At 38.1% G+C, this 25,864-nt stretch overlaps 1 protein-coding gene across 18 annotated transcripts in view; it reads left to right on the forward strand.

Annotated features, from left to right (window-relative positions):
- Positions 1-25,864, forward strand: part of greb1l (GREB1 like retinoic acid receptor coactivator) — a 58,566-nt gene that overhangs the window by 20,531 nt on the left and 12,171 nt on the right. For 4 of the 18 annotated variants that reach the window (XM_028019371.1, XM_028019374.1, XM_028019375.1 and 1 more), the window contains exons 2-17: positions 7,656-7,773; positions 12,011-12,779; positions 15,778-15,969; positions 16,084-16,260; positions 16,495-16,671; positions 17,199-17,345; positions 17,672-17,794; positions 20,208-20,345; positions 20,459-20,584; positions 21,508-21,645; positions 21,836-22,021; positions 22,601-22,900; positions 22,988-23,116; positions 23,352-23,486; positions 24,316-24,516; positions 25,042-25,222. In XM_028019371.1, coding sequence (XP_027875172.1) covers positions 12,581-12,779; positions 15,778-15,969; positions 16,084-16,260; positions 16,495-16,671; positions 17,199-17,345; positions 17,672-17,794; positions 20,208-20,345; positions 20,459-20,584; positions 21,508-21,645; positions 21,836-22,021; positions 22,601-22,900; positions 22,988-23,116; positions 23,352-23,486; positions 24,316-24,516; positions 25,042-25,222 — 2,549 coding nt within the window. In that variant the 5' untranslated portion in view covers positions 7,656-7,773; positions 12,011-12,580. Of the gene's footprint in view, positions 1-3,229; positions 3,475-7,655; positions 7,774-11,944; positions 12,780-15,777; positions 15,970-16,083; positions 16,261-16,494; positions 16,672-17,198; positions 17,346-17,671; positions 17,795-19,226; positions 19,316-20,207; positions 20,346-20,458; positions 20,585-21,507; positions 21,646-21,835; positions 22,022-22,600; positions 22,901-22,987; positions 23,117-23,351; positions 23,487-24,315; positions 24,517-25,041; positions 25,223-25,864 lie in introns of those variants that run through there. The other 14 variants (XM_028019379.1, XM_028019389.1, XM_028019383.1 and 11 more) reach the window with 13 other exon arrangements.

The raw sequence follows: 25,864 nt of genomic DNA on the forward strand, positions 1-25,864 counted from the left end.
CACAGACGACAATGTCATGTAATAGTATATGAAACAATCAAAATCACAAAAGGATCAAATTAGAGTCAGACAAAATAATACAATATATTGACCTGTCATACCTACGCTGGAAACACTAATTATTCGATATTCCTTTATTTAATCAGGTAAACCCCGTTGAGATCTAGATCTCATTTTCAAGAGGGACCTGAGCAAAAAATTTGCAATACATAGCAACCTGGTTACAAGATAAGTTATGGTTATGGTTAAAATCTTTTCACTTGTGAACCCCATGGTGTGTATGGTCTTAACTGTTGTCATTGGCTAATCATTAGCCGCTCAAAGTATTCTCACCATGTTTTCAAATAACTCTTATTTTTTATTTATCCATTTAATTATCCAAATAAGCATACAAAGTCTGCTAAGTAAACTATTTAAAAGCGGGGATGTCTTTTTCAGCGTTCATGAGTCGTCTGCTAGTTTTATTAGCCGACTTTTTTAGCATATTTGGCAAGAACGACTTCCTTTTTTACTTCGACACAAGTTGCATTTTAATTCTGGAGGCAAGACGGTGTCAACTTTATGGCACACAGCTTCATGTCCAGGGCACTTACTTAGTCTCTCACAACTACTTCACCAGTTAAAATCTCCAGCTGGCAGCAATTGGATTGCAATTTGACCAACAATTTTTACTTTGGAGCATCTCATACTACAAGATCTTTTTACATCCATACAAAATGTTTGTTTTCTAGCCACATCTACTCCAAGAATTTCTGCTGGAAGAACTCGTTTCCAGACTCCCCTTTTTTACATTTAAAAGCCCTAACCCTAGTTTTCTTTCCCAGAGTCTACTTTTGGTGACTCCACTTGTCTTTCCTCTGGTGGCACTGGCAGGGGCACTTCCCTTTTGTCCTCTTTGGTGCTCAGTTCTGTAGTGAGGGATGAGCTTAGGGGCGGGAAAGTTTTCAATCTGCACTCTTTTGTTTCTTTTCGCACAGAGTCTTTGTGGGCAGAGAAAATGCCGGGCTTACTCATTATCTCCATTTTCAATAGGATGCTTAAGACAGGCCACGTTAAAGTCAGGAGCTTGGAGATAAATGGCGCTGACAGCTCTTTTCCTCTGGTTGAACTTGCTGCTATAAGAATAATAGGTGTAAAGATTTCGTCTTTATAGTAACAGATAAAGTAATCCTCAAATAAACTCCTGGAGATGTCACAGAAGTTTAAATGTGTGGTCTAAATCTGTAGCAGACATATAAAATTCACAGTTAAACTAAATCCCGGTGTTAAAAAAAAGTCTGGCAGATTTGAGAAAACGAGTGCATGAAAGCTCTGTAAAGACTAATGAAGGCCCCGATTGGCTGAGGTTGTATTTACAGCAGCCCTCACACTCAGAGTGCCACTATATAACCATTGGAGCGAAGGTGAGAAGAGTTGCGCACAACTTGGTTAAAACAACTGTTGACCGTGTCTGTGGTAATGAACTGGAACATCCCTCACATTTTAGAAAATCCTGAACTCAAAGTGAAGAATTTAAAAAATGTCTTCAAAGTTGTTTGACAATTAAAGTTTATAGAGTCAAGACTGTTTGATCTAGATACAAAAATTGGTTCAATTCCTTATTAAAGCAATTTTCTCATGTAAGATAAGAATAAAAAATCTCTAAATTTAAACCAAGCCTTTTGATGCAAAAGCATTTCTATGACCTGCAATTCCTTCCATCCAGTGGATGTGAGTTTGCTCAGACCTTATGTGTACCTGACGAATTCTTGCTGACATTTTCTGACCCTAATGAGTTCTCAGAAAGACTATCTTCTCATACAGGTTAGCCTATTACAACATAATATTGTAGGGGAAAAGTAATAAAAATGTATAGTTTCTATGGGGTGATTTGCAATAAGTATAGCAAGATCTTTAAAAGTTATGAAATCATACCATTCCTACAGTTTGAAGTCTTTTTCAGAATTCAGATTCAGATTTTCAGATTTTCTACTATTTCTTTATAGAGTATGTAGTAACATAAGTGTCCCTACCCCATTTATTGTACCATCAGTTAGACGACTGATAAAGGGTTCCTACATGTTGTCTTACTAAATAAATATATAATATGTTATATATTATATAAATAATTCAGGACACAAATGCAAACACAGTCTTAGTTTTGAAACAGTATTTAGGAAGATGCAAGTGGCATGTCTGTTAAGCAGCAACCTTTTATTTATATTTTAAATAAAATAAATTTGTTACATGACAAACATTACTGAAATTATTATAAAATTTTGTGAATATTTATTTTAGGTCTTTGCTTTAATAAATGTATCAAAATAAAAAAATCATCTAATTCTTACAGATAATATTACTATACTTAGAAAATCAATGATCTACTACTGTAAACTATTGTTTCAAAAAAATAAACTTCTATTTTTACTCAAGATTGTCATACAGACTGAGAAATGCCTTTCTGAGTTGCAATAAATTTGATCTAAATTTCTGATGTTGTACATGCAGATGTGTTTGGGTAAATCTCCAGTTCCAGAGATTGGTTTTCTCCCTAGTTTGCAGCATCATGATAAGGTGCTATCAACGATCACAAATGATGTATAATCCCCAACATCTGCCAGCAGCTGTTGATTTGTGGCACATTTCTGTTTATTTATTTTGACTGGATGAGCCCCTGGTATTTATAGCAGGAGTAAAAAAGCCTGGTGTGTGGGGTCAATCCTGGGTAAGGCTGTGGAGACAAAATGCTCAAGCTGACCCAACATTCCTGTCCCTACTTTGCTGGAGATGGATCCCCCCTTGGTCCCGTCGCTAAATTGGCCCCCAATAAAATGTTGGGTGTGGTAGCTAGAGCTGAGCTTGAGCGTGAGAAAAGATTTAAGGAACTACCACCAACCCCCGACTTCCAGCATAACCCTTTGCCCCTGACTTCTTGAAAATGAAAACTTCCAGGATGCTCATGGAGGATGTCTTGATGCACCGGGGGTCACGCGTGGCAGAGCTGTGTTGCAGCAGGCAGATGTGAGACTATGTCTTTGTTCCCCCCACACACACACATACGCACCAATCTTAGCTCTTTAGGCCCCCAATAGCATCTGTCACAGCGGGGGGCCAGCAGGGCCAAGATGAATGAGCCCCCAGTGGATTCCCTCCTGCTTGGCAAATGGCACAGGACAGAGGAGTGCACAGGGGACTAGGGGGAGGGGTCTGTGTCGATTCGTGTTTGTTTGCATGTGAGTGAGATAGAGAGGCAGAGAGAGAAGGAGGGCTTCTGCTCCACTGAGGGATTCCCAATCCTTTCTGTGTGGAATCATGACGAAGCTCTCTGCAGGGAAGGACTGAACTTCCATACGCTTGCTGCTTGGATAAACTCTTCCCAAAAAAAGGATTTACTGTATTATGGGCTTCATTTGAAGAGTTGCCTGCAAATTTGTGGAATTTCTACACTGAATTTGGATTTTAAGGGGTCATCAAGTAACTGAGGAGTCATGGAAGGTACAGGAGAGGCTGTTTAACTTGGATGTGTGCCACATGTGGCCCTTATACAGCATTAATGATATGGGCTTTTAGCACCTCATTTAGACAACATGAAGTGATGTTAGTCCTTTTTTTTCTCCTCATTGCTTAACCCCATCCCCCTTTTCTTTCATGTCTGATGGATAGTTTCTTTTCTAATGTTAAAAGGGTGCTAAGGTCTTTCCCGCATAAGAGCTATTGCTATTTATTTTAATGTCAAGGATCAGCAATGAGGTGTGAATGGATTAGATAATTTTTCAATTGAGTTTCATTAACATTTTATGCATTTTTATTCCACGATGAAGGTAAAAAGGTCTAAAACAGTTTTAATCAAACCCTTTTTCTCTGATTATTTAGTTAACAAACATGAAACAATAGCTTGGTGTCAAGTTTAACTGTATGCAACCTTTCTGCATTTTCTTTGGCTTATCTGGATATAAAATGTAAAACACCATTTGCAGTTTCCTTCAATTTGACTTTTGTGAAAAGCCTCTGCTCAATTTGAATGTAAGGTAGGGAGGTAAGATTAATCCAGGCTCTATTGTAAACATTGTAATGTAATTAAGCTCTTTAGAGGGAAACAAAAGACTGACTGAAGAGAAAGAGAAAACAGAGTCGGAAGTCAGCTGCCCAAACATAGATAGTTTTTTTAATTATTATTTCATTTCATTTCCATTAAAAAAAGTAAAAAATTATGGTAGTTCTTGCTCAAAATACACAATTTTAAAATCACTTTACATAAAATAAATCGCTAAATATTTGCATTTGAGAGATTTTCCTTTTTAGCATTAAGCCTAAAAATTTTGAAACCTTCTGCAGCTGCAAGTAAATTAATCATTTTTGGGAATGTTTTGTTCTTTTGACAACCAAAGTAAATCAATGTGACAGATAGCATAGATGTTGCTGGAGTCTTGTAAATTTTAGAAATAATTCTTTTTTTTGTTGTTGTTGTCACCTTTGGGATTTTAATGAAAGGTTTCTGCTTCTAACCATTAAACATAGCAGATTGACAATAGAAGGTGTGTCTGAATGCAACACGTTGATTATTGTCATTAAACTGAATCCTTTTTAGATTTTTACTAATTTCCTCTTTTGGAAACCAGCATATCAACATTTTCCTCCAGTCTCATTACTCGAAAAACAGGATACTTAAAAGCACCTTGGAGTTATGTTGTCGGCTGGATTTACGGTTCTTTCGTGTCCAGATCTGTCTGCGTCCTTTATTCTGACGTCAAGCCTGCGTAACCAGATAAGCATCTAAATATTTCTCGACTCTGGGTACTTAGCTCAGTGTGAGAGTTTTGATAGAGGTTCATTAGTGGGAGCACTCAGCAGTGGAAAGAGCATTTTGCATTACAAGCTAATGTATTTTGTCCACAGATCTTTGTTTTTGAGTCAGATGTCTGAAAGCTAAAGCAATGCATGCTTCCTCCTGACACATTGACGTTTTTAACTCTTTAACTCTCAAGCTGGCCAATCATTCTCAAAACGAGCTGTGGTGTGGTCAGTTAATGCAAATTGAGCCAGCTTGTGTACATTTGGTGTTTGAAGGACTTGGACCCCAAGACCCAGCTGCTCTCTATCAGAACTGCACCCTGGTCAGAGGTGACGGTTGGCTAGATTGGGACAGTCAATGTTTTTAGAGAGAACTTTGCTTCTGTTGTATCAGAGTATATCAGAGCCTGAGCGGCTAGACAATACCTCATCTAAGGGTCAAAGTACTTATTGAATCCATTCAGAAAGCAGTGACTGTGCGTCGAGAGTGCTGCAACAAACTAAAACACCCGTGTGTTTAATGAAAATAGACCCCAAGGCTGTGGTGGTATCATGTAACGCATTTTCGGAGCCTTGTAGTAGGGCATACATGTGTCATGGTTCGGGCTGCTCTTAATGTTTGAGTGGCCATAAGTGCTTCCATTCATTTTAATCAGTGAACATGCTCTTTGGACTGTTGGGACCTGTGGTATCAAACTACAGAGAGCACAACTTACTGTTGCTTTCCACACTACAGAAACACTCTTTATTCACCAGGCATATTAACTAATCCTTAAGGTAGGATTTTTGTTACACATTTTTAATTACGGTAAGTAGAGCTACAGAAGAGTATGAGTTTCTTCAAATTTGCAGCAACATTTTCTTGTGCGTATAAAGTATTTATCCAATTTAAGTTTGATAGCTCCAAGCTTTTTAAAATCTGAACTAGATAACAGTTGGCACTGGAAAGAAATCCTGAAGCAGATGCTAACTGTAGTATTGTGATGATATTCTCCTGGCATCTTGAAATCTGTCACTCTGGCAATGACTGGTCATGCTTTTAGAACTTTCAGCATCACATAATACAAAACACAATTTTCTTTTTTTGTGCGACAAATGAGAGAAACAATAGTTGTTCACAACTAGGTTATTTAAATTAAATCTATTCTATTATGTTGATGCCAAGCATGTTTCTTAAATTCAGCAAAGTTAGAGGCAAGCGCTGCATTTTCTTGTATTTCTTATACTCATAAAGGCACTATCTTGTTGATAATGTCTCTTTGAATAAAAGCGTAATGATACACTAATATCTCAAAACCATTGACTATATTAATTTAGAATCTTGGATGGGTATAATTTATGATGAATAACCTTAGGTAAAGATGCACTGGTTTCACAGATTAAGTAAAGATTTAAAGTCTTTACTTAATCTGTGAAACCAGATTAAGTAGGATAAGGAACACTGACTGACCATAAACTTTGTAACTTTGTTGAAATAGGCATGTTTGTTTGTGTTATTTCAACCAACTTGTGTAGAAACATGTAGGGGAAGGGCAGCTCTGCATAATTTTAAGCACCATACAGTTGGAAAACTGCTCAACCTGACTCATCATTTGGGAACCATTTCAGTTTTGCTTTTTTTTTTTTTACAATCTTGCTACGCCAGATGCAAAACAACCCATAGCACATGTTTCAGTCCATATTTTGCAGTTTTCATCCTTGTCTAATTGCAAGTTGATCTTAATGCCGAAAACATACCAAACATATAATATAGGTTCATTATGAAATAATCTCAATTCACTGGTTATTTCCTGTTCAAGTTTGATCAGTTACAATATTTTTGAATTTGAATAAGAGTCAATTTAGGATTGATAGGAATTTGTAAACAGATTCAAACTCTAGCAACCTTAATGGCTAACAAATTCTTGTAGTTCTTTCAAGTTATTCCTATATTGTCTATCTCATTTGTTTTTTCTTACAACCACCCTCCAAACATGGAAGTTTCCTCAATGCTTATAGTAAGCAATTATGCAAGTAAATTAGCTCCAGCCTGATGAGAAGGCTTTAGCCAACTCTGTCAATACAACAAGTAGGGGTGAACAATATTAGAAAATCTATTGATATAGATTTTATTCATAAATGTAGTGATGATGGGATTAATTGTGAATTATGGAATTAATTGAGATTAATTACGATGTGTTGTTTTTTCCCTTTTCTCTCATTCACACCATTGCTTGCATCTCTTTGTGATTTTTAGCATTTTGGGCAACGTTGTGTGTGTTTGTGTAAGCACCTTCTGCCAGGGGATTCTGGCAGAAGGTGCTTACTGTTGCACCTTCTGCAACTAGCTAAATATTATATTATCATGTAAAATCCAAGTTCGTAACACTTGCAATATGTTAGCCAAACACCCCTTTACGAGATAAATATTGTACACAGGGATGTTACAGGGACAATGTATTCACCATATATTGTGGATCTTCAACAACAAGTACTTCATTTTATGCTAAATATTGAGAATCAGGGAAACAGTGTAAAACCCATTAAAGGCACATACTTCCATATTCAGCAACTATGATTACTGGGTAATCATAGTTATGGTTAATTATAGCTATAATTATCCAGTAATCCTGTTTATACAGTTAATTCACCATATGAAGTCACATGCTGACACTAGACAGACTTCAGTTTTGTGGGAAATATTTTGGTATTTCAATATCGCAGGATCTCAATCCACAATAACTGATCCTGCCACTAATTTTTAAAGAAAGGTGCTTATTGTAATTATTTTCTTTTTATTTGAAATGCCATTACTAACAAGCACAGTGTATATTTTGTCTTTGGGAAAACAAAACCTTGAGATTTTTGTGACCTAACCAGAAATTTCTCTGTTCTTTCTCTTGTAGGTGTTTCATTAAGAAACAACACATCTTTTCCCCATCTGAAGGTTTTTGCTGATTATTAGAGATTCAGCATGTAGCCGAGGTAAACAAGTCCCTTCACACTTGGGAACAGTTGGATATTGTAAGTTTCCTTTATTTAAATGCTGTTTATGCTGACATATCTGAATTTGGTGTTTGTGTGTGTGTGTGTATTCTAGGCATGAGCCTACTATGGAATTCTAAGAATACATTTAATACAGAACAAAGAGTAACTTAGTTTCATTTTATGATATCTAGACAGAGATTTTAAACATGATTGAATTTAATTTACCAAAAGGGCCTATGCACAGTCGAATGTTGTTTTGTTTTGGGTTTTTTTTTAAATGGGTTGTTAGTTTGAAAAACTCGAGTCTACACAAGACTGTTTCCAGAAATATTTTCAAGCACATCGAAGCACCAAAGATTGTCCAAAATCCTGGTTTTACGTCCGCAGATCAGTAAGTGGCAGCAAGAATAAAGTATGGGACATGCACCTAAAGATTCCACATAAGGTTACTGGTGAACCCAATGAAAATACAAGAATGGTGAACCACAAAATTTGAGTGAAGTCTTTTGAAGTGATAATGAAATCGAGCTAATTCTCGGTGACGCATTGGATTATTGAACTAGTAAACTACAAGGCAATCTGCCACTGTAGTTATATATGTCACGTTTGGGGTTATATTTTGGGTTAATCAGCTAATATTTCACAAAAGATGTGTTTTCGCTATTTACATGGCCATAGGAGGCCATTTTCACTCTGGAAACTATTTAAAAAAAATAAAAGTTGGGTTTTCTAAAACTTAGTTTCTTTCTGGACGTGGTGTTCAAACAGCTAAAACCTTTCCCATTTTAGAAAGAAAATGTTCCTTTCTGGACACAGACTACCGCAGGCTTCAAGTCAACTGGTAGTGTGCTGACTGTAGCTTCAAAACTTGGGGCCTGGGGTCTTCTTCCTTGCTGAGGGGCCTCCTAGCCCACATCTGTTAAGGACCCACTTGTACTATCACTGTGAATGACAAAACTCTCTTAAACTTCAGGAGTCTAAGAGCATTTTGCTTTTGCTCCAGGGTTGATACATTAATTTCATAACAAAATACATTAATTTCTGGAACACAGAATTCATCTACTTCCTAAACAGCATGATTGCTGATAGTGCTTTGTGATATGTAACTGTAACTGTACGTTATGCCATTCTCCATTCTGTTTGAGAAAACTTGAGCAAAGGCTAGAAGCCACAAGAAACACATGAAGAAAGATTTAAAGTAGGTGTGGTACACAGCACAGACCTGATGTGTTCTCATGTTTTCTCCACTGTGGCCTCTTGAATGAAGATCTCACTCGCTCAGTGTGACCCAGGGTCAAATTCATACAATCTGTTGATGCCACCCAGTAGCTTTTTGATGGTCTTGACTGAGCATCTTTGGCCTCCACTCAGCACTCACTAATGTGACCCTCACTTTTATGGTCATATACGTATATATACATATATATATATATATATATATATATATATATATATATATAAAATGAACGTAAGTCTGGGCACCGGTAGGCCAGGGAACGAAAGTAAGAACGGAGGGGGAGAGGGGGGACAATACGGGATATTTACGGCACCTTAGTTCGTCACACTCATAAACCCATCTACCAGCCATAGACCGCCAATATGATTTCCGCCACCCGTTTGTTGAGACCGGGATAATATGAAATTTATTGCTCGGTTCGTCCGTAAAGCTACACTTACACTGTGACCATCACCTACTCAGTCGCCCGCCGTGTTCAGTCTATCTGCTTACCTGTATAAATACTCCTACAGCGCTCTTCCCGCTGTTCACTTTCAACCAGCAGCTCCCGGAGGAAAAAGGCTGCCGTACTCCAGGCATCGCGCCAGTCATTTTAAGGATGCTTATTGGTCCCCCAAAAATGATGAAAACCCGGACATTATCATCAATCAATAAAATCCCCACGGGCCGAACTTGAAAATTGGACGTTATGCCGCTAACACTTGGCTTTTGTCAACAACTCAGAAGTCAGAGCTCCTCGCAATGCAAATAGCGTTCCAGATGGTGTTCTGTCAGATCATCATGTGCTGTCAGAATTGCATACATTCAATTTTTTAGACTTAAGTCTGTCAAAAAAACTGTGTTCCAACTCATTGTGTGTAACTTGAGATTTAGAAATTATATTGATAAAACACCAAATTAAATAGCTAATTTTTTAAGGTATGGATAAGCCGCTACTTTTTCCCACGCTTTGAACCAAGCGGCTTATAGCCCGGTGAGACATTTCTGTGGATTTTTCTTCAACCGCCGGGGGGGGGGACGGGGTGCAGGAAGTGAATCATTGGAAGTCAAAATTGGAAATCAAAGAAGTTCCCTTATGGAAAACTGAGAGCGGCAGAGATACCGGCGGTGGCTTATAGCCCGGTGCGGCTTATATATGTACGTCTCCAGTCGTTGTTTTTGTTTTTTTTTTTTTTTTCAAAAAATTTGTAGGTGCGGCTTAGAGTATGGTGCGCTCTATAGTCCGGAAAATACGGTAAATACATATTAAATCAAGGTACAGTGTAACAAGTTTTAAAAAGTTATACTAACCAAATGTCCAAAAAAAAATTTCAATATAGCATTCTTGTATCTTAAAGTGTTGCAATTAGAAGCCAGAAAATGTCCCAGTGTGTGGAGCAGAGAGTGGCTGTGCCCCCACCTGTTGCTGCACATTGTTCATCAATTCGCTCAAACTAATCTCCAACACGGTCCTCTCGGTTACAAAAAATAAAAAAGTTTAGCTGTTTAAAACGGTTTCCTGGATGCAAAACATACACAGTCATAGTGTGGGAACTAAAGGAGCACCACCCATCACTCTGAGTGTAGCTCTGATAAGAGTGATAGGTGATACAAAGGTTTAAAATGTGTTATTCTTATCTTCGTTTACGTGGAAATGTATTCTAAATCTAGTATCCATTTATTGTAAAATACTTAGACCCATTCAGAACATATTTCTAAAATAAAAATTCAAGTACAAACTTCTCATTATGAACCAATTTGTCTTTTTTCCAGCATACAAATAACTCCCTTCAGCTCATAGGGTCAGTTTGCTTTGACACCACCCAGCTGATACAGCAGAGCCAAAGTTAGTATTGCAACTCATAGGATTCACAATAGCAGTGTGCAAAACTTGTAGGGAATAAAATCTTCATTCAGGCTACTCAAATGCATTCAGCAGTTTAAATACAAGTTTTAAAAAATTCACTACCCCTGACATGTAACTAACATATTATTAACTGCATCAGGTTCTCCTGATCAACATATTTTTCAGACTTACCATATATAAGATCAGGTTGATTTTCTGCTTACAATTCATGGTGTTTATGGGTTTGTTCTTATCTGCTGAGGTGGATCTGGGGGATGTTGTAGGTGGGTTGACTTCAACCCCCCTATTCTGTCTTTGACCTAGATTTAGGTCAAAGACTGAAAAAATAATGTGAACGTGACTTATGTGTCACAATATAAGTAATTATTTGGTTTGCAATCTGAGTAGGAGTTCCTTTTTCTGTTTTAAATTAAATGTATTAAATTATTCTATACCTTTTTTGCAAATTTATTTTGTCAATAAACCATTAAGTCAGATTTTTATCAAAGGGTTTTGTAGCGTAAGAATCCTAAGCACAGTTAAAAGGCATCAGTCTCAAGAGAACTAATGACTTGACATGTTTAAATTAAGTTTGGTTTTCATTTGTAAATAAATTACATTATCTTCCGAAGAAAAGCTGTATCTTAACATATTTTTACATCATTTAAAGTTTGAAGGAAGCAAGATACAAAAAAACCAAAAAACACTTAATTTATTCAGCTGATTTTTAAACAAAATAATTTGGTCTAGTTTAGGCCATTTATATGACATTCAAAAGCTGCAAGGAATCTCTGTCAGACTTTAATGAGAAGATTAAAAAATAAATAATAGGATTAGACTTTTTTTCTGATACACTTGAAGTATCCAAGCTAGACCTCCTCTTTTTGGCTCTTGTGTTGTTTACCACAACAGTGGTCTGCACCAGTCGAATGTAGTCCAAGGACAAACATGAAAGAGGCATTTCAGGTCAAATGTGTGTGTCAGGAAAGCGTCCAACCCCCACTTTTTATTTTAGTCTTCTGCTTTTTATCTCTCACAGTTTGACTGCCTAGGTTAGGAACACCTCTGATGTGTTTTGACAAACTAAAAATATGAGAGTTGAAAAAGAAAACTCCACCAGATCATAGCTATAATTCAGTTTTAGTTGCATGTGTTATGCTTTCTCTCTCTTCTGTCTCCTCCTCTTGCTCTTGTTTTTTATTTATTCTCAGACCTCTGTCCAGCTGCCACCTGGCACCAGAGAGCCAGCCAATCACAGCTCCACACAGGCCCGACCTCGGCAGATGTCCCGCAGTGGACACTGGGGGTGGTGGGGCAGGTCGGGGCACTGAAGGCACAGTGACACAGCGGACAGAAGGCTGGGAAAGACCAGTAATGATTGTGAAAATGCCACTGGCTTCAACCATTTTGTTTTGATGGGCAGAATATAACTGAACTTTAGAATAAGATATTCCATTTTAAATATATCAAAAGTGAAATGGTTTCCGTTGTATAATGCTAAAAAATGCTAAGTCAAGTTATTTTAATATTTTACAGCAGAATAAAGCAAAACAAACATTAAATACATCTACAGCTTCATGTATGAAGTGAAATTACTGCTAATTATATCACATTTTTGGTTAAATATCCAGTTGCATTTGCTTTTGGTTGTAAACAAAGTTTCAAATCAACTCATAGTGGCAGAAAAAGACTAAGTAAAGGGTCTGTGGTTGCTTTGCTGTCTATGAAGCTTTCTCTTATTACAGTATGTAAGATGCTAAATCCATGAGCTGAGATAAACAATGTTGCACATTGCTCACCTTGCTGCCCCCTTTTTCTTTGTACTGTCACAGATAATGGGAAATTCGTACGCGGGGCAGCTGAAGTCTGCTCGTTTCGAGGAGGCTCTCCACAACTCGATCGAAGCGTCGCTGCGCTCCAGCAGCGGAGATCCGCAGCCCATCTTTACACAACTCTACTTGGAGCCGGAGGCATATCCAGGTAGAGTCCTCCGTAGACAAAGAAAAACATGATCTGACTTTTAACTTTCACAATATTAATTTAATAAAGAATTTTCACATTTAGATTTTAAATGGAGAAGAGTTTTTTAAATTTTTTATTAAATTAAAACACATTGACAATATTGTTGCCCTAAAAGGCAAATAAAGGTATTTTTGTCATTTCGGCCATGTTGTAAGAGCAAGCTTTAGAGTATGTTTTTGGAGAGAGGGGATAAGTGATAAAACAACACAATGTCATGCATCATTGGAATGTTTATTGAAAACAATGCATGGTGTTCAAATGTAGTGTAATGTAAAGTCTCACCCAGAGGTGAGGACTCGAGTCACATGACTTGGACTCGAGTCATTAAAATCAAGACTTGAGACTTGACTTGAAAAAAATGCTCAAAGACTCGGACTTGACTTTGATTTTCACACCATTGATATGGGACTTGACTTAACTTGAAGCTGTTTACTTGAAAAGACTTTATATTTTACTCAAAGTCTTAAAATTTAAAATACATTGTATTTATAAAGTGGCCCCATTAATTCATTTCACTCATTTTGTATTAATAAGTGCAGACCGTCCCTCTGTTTTTCCACAATCCGTATGTACATGTATGTGTGCGTAAGCTGCAGAACAATCAATCAAATGAACATGATTTCAATTTAAAAATAGCAACGGGGGGGAACGAGAGACAAAAAATCGCTCAAAGCAGATATGCTCCTGTGAGTAATTTCTTTTGGGTACATCAATCATGAAATATCCAACTAAAAACGGAGTGAAACATGCAAAACCTGCAAGAGCTGATCTCAGATGGAGATACAACAACTTCCAACTGTTCGGCATTTGAAGTTGCACAAAGACGTAAGCGATACTTTTCTTTTACTTTGAGACAACTGACTAGCTAACATCGTGTTAGTAACTCTGGGTTACGTTGGTGATACCGCTTATCTTTCACTTGTATGCTATGTTTAGTCATGCTGTATAAATCCAGTGATTCAAACGTGTCCACATTAATGTGCACCGTGTTAGCTCAGGAAGCCGGTGGATAGTGAGCGGCGCTCCGGTGTACTCATAAGGGAAACTACGTTTTTTTACACCCCTTTCCTATCCCTCCTCCCCCCACGGATCTTACGTTAGTTTAACTGCCCCCCTCCTCTGACAGTAGCACCGGACAGAGACATTTCCCATATTCTCAAATCCAAAATTTGACAGGGTTAGGATTATTTAAAGACATCTATGTTGGGAAATTATATTGCCAATAAATACTGTAGATTGTTTACTGCAGTCAGTGCATTAAGTCTACTGTTTTTTCAGTTATAACTATTCAAATGGCAGCGTGATGGTCATTGCACAAATGGGTTTTCCTCTAGGAAATTTCCAAGTGGTATAATTTTGCTAGAAAACAAATCAAAATCCAGTAATTTTGCTATCCTTCAGAAATTGCTGTAAAAGTAAAACCATTTACAATTGTAAGGATCCTGAACGTAACGCAGTGGGATAGTTCTGGGTGTTTCTGGATAATAATGCAGCACATTGTTTCGTGTCTTTGTTAGTGATTCTGGCAAGCTTGATTCACGCAACATGTTTTTATCAATATTGAGATGTGAAATTGGCTGTGACTTGAGACTTGCAAAACAGTGACTTGGTCCCACCTCTGGTCTCACCTTCTTTTATGTTCGGTCCTGCTGCTGTCAGTAATTTGTTGCAGTTACAGCTGCAAGGCTTCTGGGACGTCTCCACCAGAAGACGCCATATTTGCAAAACAGCTGAAGCTCAGTCAGAGTGGCTGGAGAGTCTCTGTGAATATCTTCACATCTTCCTACACATTTCTATGGGATTTAGGTCTGAACTTTGACTGAGGTTGTTGTTCTGATAAAAGGAGAAACTCCAACCAAAATCTAAAGTTTTTTCATGGATTACCCTGCATTTAAACTGATCCATCTTCACATCCACCATCCAGCTTCCCAGGTCCTACTGAGAAAATCCCTCAGCTTATGGCTGCCACTAGTGCTTTGGAGCTGCTCATGGTAATGCACAGCTCAGATCTTTATTCCCCACTTGGGGAAATATAGTACACAGCAGCAATAACAATATTCAAGGCATAATTCACATATGTCAATTCAAATACCACACTCAAAAAAAAAAACAAAAAAAACACTAGATGTTTTAAAATGTGCCATGCTTTGTCAAAATTGCATAAGAGATTTGGTAGTGCCTGGAACAAAAGAATATTTGTATCAAATGCACCCTATAAACGGCAACCTGTACCTGTTTAGGTGTTTGCTGTGTTTCTATTTAACATGCAAAAAAATCTACAAAAAACCTTTTCTTTCCACTGTTCCACCAGATTTGTGGCGTGCACAGTTAATGGTTGTCTTGTCAACAGATTCACACTGTTGAGCTTTGGATCTTCCTTGATTAAAGAAACTGTTCAGACCTTTCAGTTTAGGAGGAGAATCATGTCTTGGCTTTTTCTGCCATAGTCTTCATTTTCAGATGATGGACTGAACTACTGTATATTCCATTAAATGTTTCAAGCTTCTGATATTGTTTTCTAACCCTACTTTAAGCACTTTCTTGTCCCTTTCTTGTTCTTGTACCTTGTCCCTGACTTGATTGATATTTAATTTCTTATAGATGGACTCGCTTAACCACATAGGACACTTTTGGAGGCAAAAGGTTGGACTAGATTTCACTTTGAGGTGTTGGAGTAGGAAGAGATGAATTCAGATACACTCCACGGTTGTAACTAATGTTGAAAATATTGTACTCTTTTTTTTTTTTATTCCACTTTAAAATTACGCACTCATTTGTGTTGGTTTATCACAGTCACTAAAAACAATACATGGTGCTTTGTACTTTGTGACTGCAATTGCTCCAGGGCTATCAATAATGAGGATTTTTCTACATTTATTTATGAAAGGAGTTAGAAAATGGTTTGACTTGATGTGAAAATTGCTCTGGTGACAATAATCATATGGGATGTTTCCAGCAGATGTAAAGCCAAAAGCTGACATGCCACTCCAGGGTGAGGAGGGTCAAGATCCTCTGAACAGTCACTCTTCCAATGATATGGAGGAGCTGGAGGATGATGATGACTCCGACAGCAGCAGCCCTCCACTTCCCTACCTGCAAACTCCTGCGCCTGATGGTTGCTGCACACTCGATGGTATCATCTCAACAGGTTTACTTTAAGAAAAAATAACTTTTCCGAAACATTCTCTTTAGAAAATTCATAATGCAGGATAGTTATACACATGATTTGAACGTCTTCTGAAAAAGCATTGTCGTTCTCCAGGATTTTGTCAGGCTGGAAAGGACCTCCGTCTTGTCACCAGAGCAGCAGAGCCCATTGAAGTCCCAGCAGGCTTCGAGTTAGTCGGTGCCAAGTCTCCCAGCATCCCCGAGCACATTCTGGTGTGTGCCGTGGACCGCCGCTTTTTGCCCGACGAGAATGGGAAAAATGCACTTTTAGGTCAGTCTGCCCTCATGATCTCAGACAGATTAGCATTTTTAGTACTCTTGGTGAAATGAGTACTCGGCGCTGGCTAAACAACAGCACTACAAAACTCAGGTATTAGGTTTAGAACAGTGACGTGCGGTCAGGGGAGGCAGATGAGGCAGTGCCTCACCAGCTATGAACCTCACCGCACGTCACTGGTTTAGAAAATAATGTAGTAATTCCTACATTGTTTACTTCTCCATCCAGGTTTTTCAGGAAACTGTGTTGGCTGTGGTGAAAAGGGTTTCAGATATTTCACAGAGTTTTCTAATCACATCAACCTGAAGTTATCCACCCAACCCAAGAAGCAGAAGCACTTAAAATACTACCTGGTGAAGAATTCACAGGGTGCTCTGTGCAAAGGACCCCTTATATGCTGGAAAGGTAAGGACCTCCTTGCTGAATGCAGGATTTATACACCTGGATAGCACGGCATATAAATGTTTAGACATGTTATTTGAGCTCAGTAAGTTAAACATATTTTTTGCCAAATCTGAAATAAAATAAAATTAAATTGAACTGTTCTGCTTAAAAATATTTCTTTTAAATATCCAAAAAATTAAATGCAGTCATTTTATTTATTTATTTATTTATTTTTTATTTGAATAAACACATCCTATCCACATCCTGTGAAACATTTTGTGTGTGTGCTGGTGGTTGCAGCTGAGATTCTGCCTCATGCAAAATCACTCACTTTTTAGTATGTCTAATTAATAGAAGAATAATAATATTCTTTCATGTTAATTCTTTAAGTAGTTGATGCACGGGTGAATAATTTTTGCATATGTACTCAGTGCAAAAACTATTTCTTTAATTTCTCAAAATTAAATAAAAAGCTTCAGGTGATGCTGTGTGTTTTTATTGCTCAAAAACAAAACAGCTAGTCACTAATAATGTGCAACAATGTACAGCTTGTCTTCTGCTTGCTTTCCTAGACAGTAAAACCCGCCAGTTTTCCAGCAGCGTCTTGACCTCCAAACCGAGTTCATCCTCGTCTCTGAGCAGCAAAGAAAACGGTGGCACCAGTGGACACAGCTCGTCCCCCTTCTCCCTCTCAGGTGAGGCTGTGTGTTTGCAGCATTAAACTCTTTTGTTAAGAGAAATCTGGCTCAGACTCACAAATGATGCATTTGAGTTTCACCGAAACCTGGCATTTGAATGGAGCCACGTGTTGAACAGCTTCCGCCCAGGACTTTGTAAGATTTTGGTCTGTCTCATCAGTGGGACTCATAATTATTTTTAAGTTCAATGACATCTACTGGATCAATAAGAAGAATAGGGGAAGGTTACAGCTTTCTAAATGTTTTATAGACAGCCAGATTAACTTCAACTTTACACAATGGTTCTGAATAGTTTCTTCAAACTGTTTTTGTTTTCGCTCTAGATTCCCCGCCCACTCGGATGGCACAAGCTTCCTCTGTCTTTTTTGGCAGTCAGGATCTTGGAAGGGACTGTAGTTTCCTCAAACCTCTGGCCTCCACTCCCGGAAACAAAACATTGCCAATAGGTAAAGACTGTTTCCCTTGTACAAATAACTTTTTCCCACATTATTAACAGTTCACCTTGTATTTTGATATAAATTTGAATCTTAAAAACACAATTAAACCCAAACATTACTTACACTCACTGGACATTTAAAAGGATTGAGCAACTGCATCTACCTATACACAACTGACACTTGAGCGACCGCTGTCCTTACACTGAAAGACATTGCTTAGATACAGGCAGTCGCTTTATGTGGTGCATCAAAAAGGAGTCATTGCTGACCATAAGCCAAAGATTAACCTCTGCTTTGGCCTCTTTAGACACACTCCCAAATCAAGTTGCACACATAAACACAAGCGTGTGCGTGCACACCAATCAATATTGGAGGAAGAAACGCTGTAATGATTTTCTTAAGGCCTTGCTACCCATTAGGCGTTTTACAAGGTTGTGATATTGACAAGCAAAGGCTACACATAATGATTGGTGTTGCAGCAACTTGCACGCACAGTGGGTATGAGATGGGAAAATGTCCTATTGTAACAGACATGCATGTATAGGAAATCAATAAGCCACTGTTAGTCCTGACTCATTTAAATTTATTGTTTGTCCTCTGCAGACAATTACATGCTCAAGGAAAATATGTGCATATATATGTTGAATGGCTTCAGTCCAGGACTCTGTTTGTAAGTTCTGGGCTTACTAATGAAAACTAGTGTTAATTTTTATTTATCACTATTAAGTTAATAGAAATGCACTGCCATGCCTGTCCTGAGGGCAGAGCTGTTAAAATGAAGAAGGCGAAATTGTGGAAAAAATAAAATCACCAAAAGTCGTCTTAAAGTAGATAGAAAACAAAGCTTCAGAAAGTAACTAAAATCATTAGACCCTTTCTGTCTGAATATATTAACACTTTGACATGGATAAGGCTCCATTTTTCTTACTGTTAATTGTTTTGTTATTTAGCAGCTTTTTGCACAACTCTCTGCTACTTTATAGCTGATTCAGCAATCCACTATCAGAGTCAGTTTTTTTCTCTTTTTTTGCTACAGGTTGGGTGTGACTTGAGTGTAAATAGTGGGAACAGGTGCAGATGAGGTGGGTGTGTTAGCTAAGAGGCAGGGTGAGGACTTAATGACTGAAAAGTGCCTCAGATTCCTTTAAAGAAAGGAAACGTGGTGAATTCCAAAAGGTGTAGGAATCTTTCAGCCTCACCATAAATCCAGCTTTCCTTATTCTAAAGTTCACTGGTTTTGCCTGGGGAAACCTGGCAGTTTAGGTTAGTGCACTATCCAGTTCTGCCACGCCGATCCATGCAAGCTTTAAAGTATTTATTTTACACATGTAGGGTCTTGTGAGAAGAGTCACAGGACATGAAGTCATGTCAGCGTGGAAAATGTTGACAAACCTTTGCCTAATAGGCTGCAAGAGAGCGTGAGACCCTGACCTGCAGGCGTGGGACTGCTACTTGGGAGTTAGGTGACCATCCCCCACCTTCCCTCTGACATTGTGATGCAAACTGTTGATAAGCTAGACTCTATTTCTGGTAAGCATTTTATGCAGGAAGGGCCTCCATATCAGGCTAATTATGCAGCTCTAAAAGAAATGCAATAATCTGTGCAATGACTATGCATTATGTTACCATTAAGGACCGAGAATGTGCTTGCAGCATTACTCCAGTGCCTTGGAAAAGCACTCACAGCTCTTGGACCTTTTCACATTTTACCACTACTTTACAGCTGAATTCTCAGGTCAAATGAATTGTCAGGTGACAGAATCAGCTGGCAGGGCAGCTGTTAGTTGCTCTTCCCCCAATTTTAGCCCTTAAAGGAGAATGGCATAATTGTTAAATCTGTTGAGAGAAAGACAATAAACATTTCAATGCAGACACTTTTGTCAGATGAAAGCATTTTGTAGTAGGATCAAAAATAGCAACAATCTTTCAGTAAAGGCATCCTGCTCTGGGATGCTTTTCTTCAGCAAGATAGGGAAGTTCGTCAGAGTTAGATAACGCAGGAAGAAATCCTGTTGGAAGCTTAAAACTGGGGCAGAGATTCATGTTTCACCTGGAGAACAACACTGAACATATTTTCAGAATAGTTTAGAACAAAGCATAATCATTTGTAAGACGATCTGTCAGTACCTAAAAAATGATTATTGTTCACATCCAATTCGCCTGAGCTGGTGCTACTTTGAAAGAAGATTGGACAAACATTTTAGTCAGTGGAAAGCTGATAGAAATATAACTGCTATAAGTAACCTAAAGCTTTAAATGAAGACAAGTCTACTAAGTATCTACTCAGTGTGGTTGAATATATATGCTCACAACATTTTTCAGATTTTTGGTTGTAAATCTCTGAATGGTTTGAATACTTTAGGAAGGTGCTGTATGTGATTTATTAATTTAATGTGCTCTGTGTGTATGTGTGTGCTTGCAGTACCCACGGCTCTTAGGGTGAACGGTCCAACGAACGGCCTGGGTGTTGATGTCCACACTTCGTTGCTGAGCCCCTCGCAGGTCTCCTTGGTTCCGCAGGCTCAGGGGTATCGCACTCCTGATTTAGGAGACAGTCCTGGTAGGCCCTTTTTCTTTTTCTCTCTGTTATTCTTCTTTCATCTTCAGCTTGTCTTTCTTCTGATCTGCTGTATTTGTATGTAACGTTGATTCTGGTCTCTGTTTGATGATCAGTATCCTCTGCAATGAACTCCGGTCCCCCGAAGAAGCGCCATCGCAGCTGGCATCCCAGCACCTTGGTCTCAGTCCCACCAACGGCTGTCCCTGTGCCGGCAATTCGTCCAATAGTTGGCTCTCCAGGTTTGTTTCTCAGCCATATGTTTTTTTAAAAAAATAGATTCTACTTTTGACTGGTATTGCTCTGCAAAGCTTTTTCATTGACTGTCCAAATGTCTGTCTGTGACCCTGTGAGCATAGTCTCTGTTCTTTTAGAGATATAGTTTTTTTCTTTCCCTCCTGTGGCTTTCCATCCCTCCTGTGTGGAGATGATTTTCCCCTGACGTCACTTAGCTCCTCTGGTTGTTAAGGATGATTCACTCTTTGTGACCATGGAGATAGAGAAGGACTACTCTGTGCCAAAATAATGTTGATAATTTTACACTTGGGGAAGCTGTCTAGTTATTATGTAATAGGAGTTGACACACAACTGTATCACTCTCCATTATTAATAGCTCCAACAATAAAAATCTGGAATAATCAAACCTTTCATTGTTAGTACTTTCTCTCAGTGTGGAAATCCCACTGCAAGAAATAATAGTTAAAAAATCACAAGGTCAGACATCAGACAGAGTCAAGTCAAATTTGTTTGTATGGCATATTTCAGCAAGAGAGGGATTTCAAAGGTAAATTGGCCCTCAGTATTACAGATCCTCCACCATGCTTTACATCGAGCTGACGTGCTTTTCGACATATAAACATGCTCATTTCTTTTTTATTAAAGAAATTTTTTTCTTTAGTTTTCTTTCTCTGACTTTAAAGTGAAACTTTTTTAACCATGTTATTGTTTTAAAATTAGGGTCTGCTTTGATCTTTTCTGGGAGAAACATGTAAACTTTTTGTATGTTTCAGAAAAATGACATTTTCTATTTCTTTTTCCTCAAATGTCAAAACAGCAATCACCAAAACAACAAAATAGCCGCTGTATCTGCAGCTGTCAAATAAATGTAATTAATAAATATTTTTATATGTGCGAGCACTGACTCTTTTTCTTAATTCTCCTCCAGGTTCTGTATTAGCCGTGTCCTCTCCTCAGCCGCTGGCAGCTGGTGTCATTCAGCCCCAGCCTGTCAACGCAGGAGAAACGGTCATCGTTCCTGAAAACCTGCTCAACTCTTCAGGCGTTCGTCCCGTCATCCTCATTGGTAAAAGTTTCTTTTCACTCATCTGTTTTATACTAAACGCTTTCAATCCACTCTGTGAGGCAAAGCAAACACAATGAAAGGATGAAATCTGTTGTATTTGTGCATGAGGAAAACATTTTTTGGAAGATTTTTATGTATGAACACAAACACTTTCTTTCACTGTTTTATTCATGGCAATGTTTCTCTTCAGGGCATGGCACTTTACCTTATTTCTATGGGAACGTTGGCAATATAGTGGTGAGCCCCCTGCTGGTCAGCTGCTATAAGAGCAGCCAGCTGACAGAAAAAAACCTGGAGACATTGGGTCTCCACAGCAGCCAGATGCTCAGTGTGGAGATGATGATCCTGCTCACTTTGCAGTATCTTGCACGTTTAGGTAAGCAGCTGTTTGTTAAATATGCAAGTAACAAAAAAAGAAGCACCATTCACGTCATTCACCATTCACGTCAACTTTATCTGACTATTACTTGGAAGTTATTTCAGTAAAGTACTGTAAAAGGCAAATATCTTGTTTCATAGATAAATGACAAACAAAGTGGTATTTTTAAATCTTCAATTCAGCCCAGTTTTCTTTAAAAGTGTTGCTTATTCAGTTTTTTCTACTTCTGAACCTTTCATCAACAGACTTGGATGCAACACTCTGTGAAGAGCTTCCTTCTTTAAAGATGACTGTATCATAGCCTATTATTCCTATATCAAAGCTCCTAAGCTTTAAAAACTAGGCTTTTGTAAATATTAAGATTTTTTAAATTTTGGATTAAGCTTAACAGTGTAAAACATAACATGAATAAATGTTCAAAATATTAAAATCTGTGTAATATACCTACTCAATTAATTAACTTTTTGAGGCAAATTATGGGAATAAAATAATTTAATCATCTGAGTGATTTTCTAATTCACTCAGTAAGCAAAGGAACCTGATGAAGTTATTTCTTTATTTTAACCACCTCTGCAGCTTCAAACCAGATTCCTCTGAGGGAGGAGCTGGAGCAGATCGTCTTAAAGGCCATGCTGTGCTGTCCTGGGAATCCGGCCATCTCCCCATCCCAGCTTCCATGGCTGGCTCGACTAGAAGCGAGCGTCTCCGGGGGCAGCGTGCAGGTCGTGGTAACCCACAATTCTTTGGGGGAGGGAATTTCTGAGTCCCTGCGCTCTCTCAGTGAGGGTCCTCAGCATCAGCAGCGTCTGCCAACCTACGTTGTCATTATATGTGCCTCGAAAATGAATGGCAACGAGTTCTGTGTGCTTGTTTTAGGTGAGTCTAAAGCACTGTTTTTCACATTTTCACAATCAACTTGCACACAGTTTGTTCAGCTAATCTTAATACTCATTTTCCCTTCAGGAAAGTACCAAGCACGCGCTTTAGCTGAAGGAATGCTCACAACCAACGAGTTTCTGAAGGAAATCAGCTACGAACTCATCACAGGGAAAGTCGGTGTCCTGGCATCTCATTTCAAAACAACCTCGCTTGGTAGGTTCTGTTGTATATAACTATACTGAGTCATGTTATTTATTTATTGCAATAGGTAAACATGTCTAATCTACAAGCTGCTCTTCTCTGTAAGATAAATAAAACAGTTTGAGTGCTTCATTGCACAACACAGAGATGATCCAGGATAAATAGTCCTGTGTATCAGATTTATGCTCAAGTTGTGCTTGCTTCTCTATGTCATTATGGCCAGTGTTTTTACTTTTTTTTCTTTCAGGGGACAATCTTGACAAGCAGCTCGTCCGATATCAGCGCAGACGGAAAGGACAGGTCATCCAGCCCTACCAGGGCGATGTCACTGAGAACATCCACTCACAGGAGCCTGCCAGCATGTCACCCCCACCAGACACAGGTTGGACTCCTCTGCTTACTAGTAAACTTTATTTTAATTTAATTTATTTGTTTCTGACCAGAATTCAGCAGCCATTTGATCATTAAGTCAACTCAACTCAATAAGTACCTCAGTGTTTTGAAATTTATTGCAATTTCTGGATCTATGTGATCCAGCTGGTGGTGAGGGTACACATAATGTTCTCCAAAACATAGATAAATCCCTCTAAATATAGAAAAAGATTTTGTAAAACATTTTCATTGTTGCTGCTAGGAGTAAACTAAGACATCTCCCATGCCAACAAAAAAGAAAACATTTGACCCAAAAATAAGGCAACTATCTGAGAACCTTTTTTGGATCTAATACTGTATAATAAATAACTTTCTGCTTAATTTATCAGTTCATTGATTACCATTGAAAAAGAACAGAATTCACAAAAATTCCTCTGCATTTTTAATTGAAAAAAAAAGTCCTGAGTGCTGTCAACTTGGCTATTTTGACCATACTGTGCAAAACATTTGGACACCAGTGATTTATCTTAAATTTTAAATCTTTACTGTAAATTCTCATGATTTGCACCAATATTTTAGTTTGTATTTCATCATCCTGAATAAATGTATCTACTTAATCAGAGTGTTTTTTGACAATTTTTATTATGTATATTATTTTTCTTCATGTATTTTTTTTTTCTTAAAGTCATAAATCGACTTATAAGCTTACATATTAAATAAGAATCATATAGTCTTCAGTCTCCTGGCCCCACTAGGGACAAGGGTATAAGAAAAAGGATAGATGGATGGATAGTCTGCAGTATATTACCATATAGTGCCTCATTCTTGTTCCCCTGCAGTGGAGCTCCTAAATAGAGTCTTTCAGATCTATCCGGCCCAGCTGACTGTGGCTCGAAGTCTTCTCTCTCAAGTCTGCTCCATTGCTGATTCAGGAACCCAGAATCTGGATTTAGGTCGCTTTTGTAAAGTGGACTTTCTGGTTCTGGTTCCTCCATCTCACATTCTAGTGCACCAGACGGCCCAGCGCATCCGACAATCAGGTAATGTTGCAGAGAAAATGTCTATCACAAAACCCATTTTAAAATTTATTTCCTTTGAACTGCAGTTTTTATTTAAGATTTCAATAACACACTTCCGACACTGTTTAGTAAACTATGGAGAAATGTGGAATTATATTTTTGCAAAAACCTTTCCAGCCTTGTAAAGGTTTGGAAAACATATGGGAAATGTTTATTTCCTTCATAGTCATTATTACTTCTCTTTTTTCCTCCCTGTCATCCTTCCTTTCATCTTTCTATAGTCCTAAGCAATCTCCTTCCATCATCTGTCCATCATCTGTCCAATCATCTCTCTCTCCCTTAATCCCAGTGGAAATTTTCCAGGTTTTCAGGAAAATTCAAACTTGACTCTTGTATTTATAGTTTAAACATTACCTAAATGAACTCAGGACTATGGTAATTTGAGTCATTTCAAACATGAAAAATGTACAGCTGTATGGAAGCTGTTAAATCACAGTTTTAAAAAGGCGAGTCCTGTTTTCAGTAAACGTCTGGCTTTTGACTCAGGAGTCCTTGTGGATTTGGGAAATGAAGATACGTCCACAGCCCACCAGAAATCCGAAAAGTATGTGGTGCGTCTAGACGCTGATGTTCACACCAAGATGGAGGCCTTCATGAAGAAAGTGAAACAAAACCCCTACACCTTGTTTGTCCTCATTCATGACAACTCGCACGTTGACCTCACAAGGTGATGAAAAGTTTCAAAGTCTTTTATAAATATTTGAGAAACCACTTCTTAGTTTGGACGTCCGACTGTGAAAAAAAAGCTGTTATGACTAGAAATTCAACCTTGTCCATCTTAAACCCTAAATAAATCAGAAAACAGCTGCAACAAATGAAAACTAATACGTTCTCTTGAAAGCTATTAAACCTTGGCAAGTATTTTTATAGTCTATTGCCATGATTTTTAATGCGTGGTAAAGATCTCTGGCACTTGTACTGCTTTTAGTGTTTGGGGGAATTTGGATATACAACTATTTACAAAGTAAATATGTTGCAGAACAGCTGTAATCTAGAGCTAATAACAGCCAGATGTGACGTGACATTAAGATGGAAATATGCATTCAGAAAAGAAGTAGAAATCATTGTTTGCTCGACTTAATCAACAGGCTGATTACTGTTAGAAATTTAAGCTAAAAGCAATGTATGTCTCCACATTACCCGTTCAAACATTAAATTAAGTTTTTGCAAAAAGAAGTTTTAATTCTGGACTACTGTTAATTCAGCAGTCTTTCCCATAATTGTAGACCATAGCATATCATTTTTGCATTGACAACCTTTCTTACACCCAGTGGTATTTGCACCATGTTGTTAGAAATATAGGCTTATA

This window comes from Xiphophorus couchianus, chromosome 6 (assembly GCF_001444195.1).
Source record: "Xiphophorus couchianus chromosome 6, X_couchianus-1.0, whole genome shotgun sequence".
Classification (NCBI taxonomy): domain Eukaryota; kingdom Metazoa; phylum Chordata; class Actinopteri; order Cyprinodontiformes; family Poeciliidae; genus Xiphophorus; species Xiphophorus couchianus.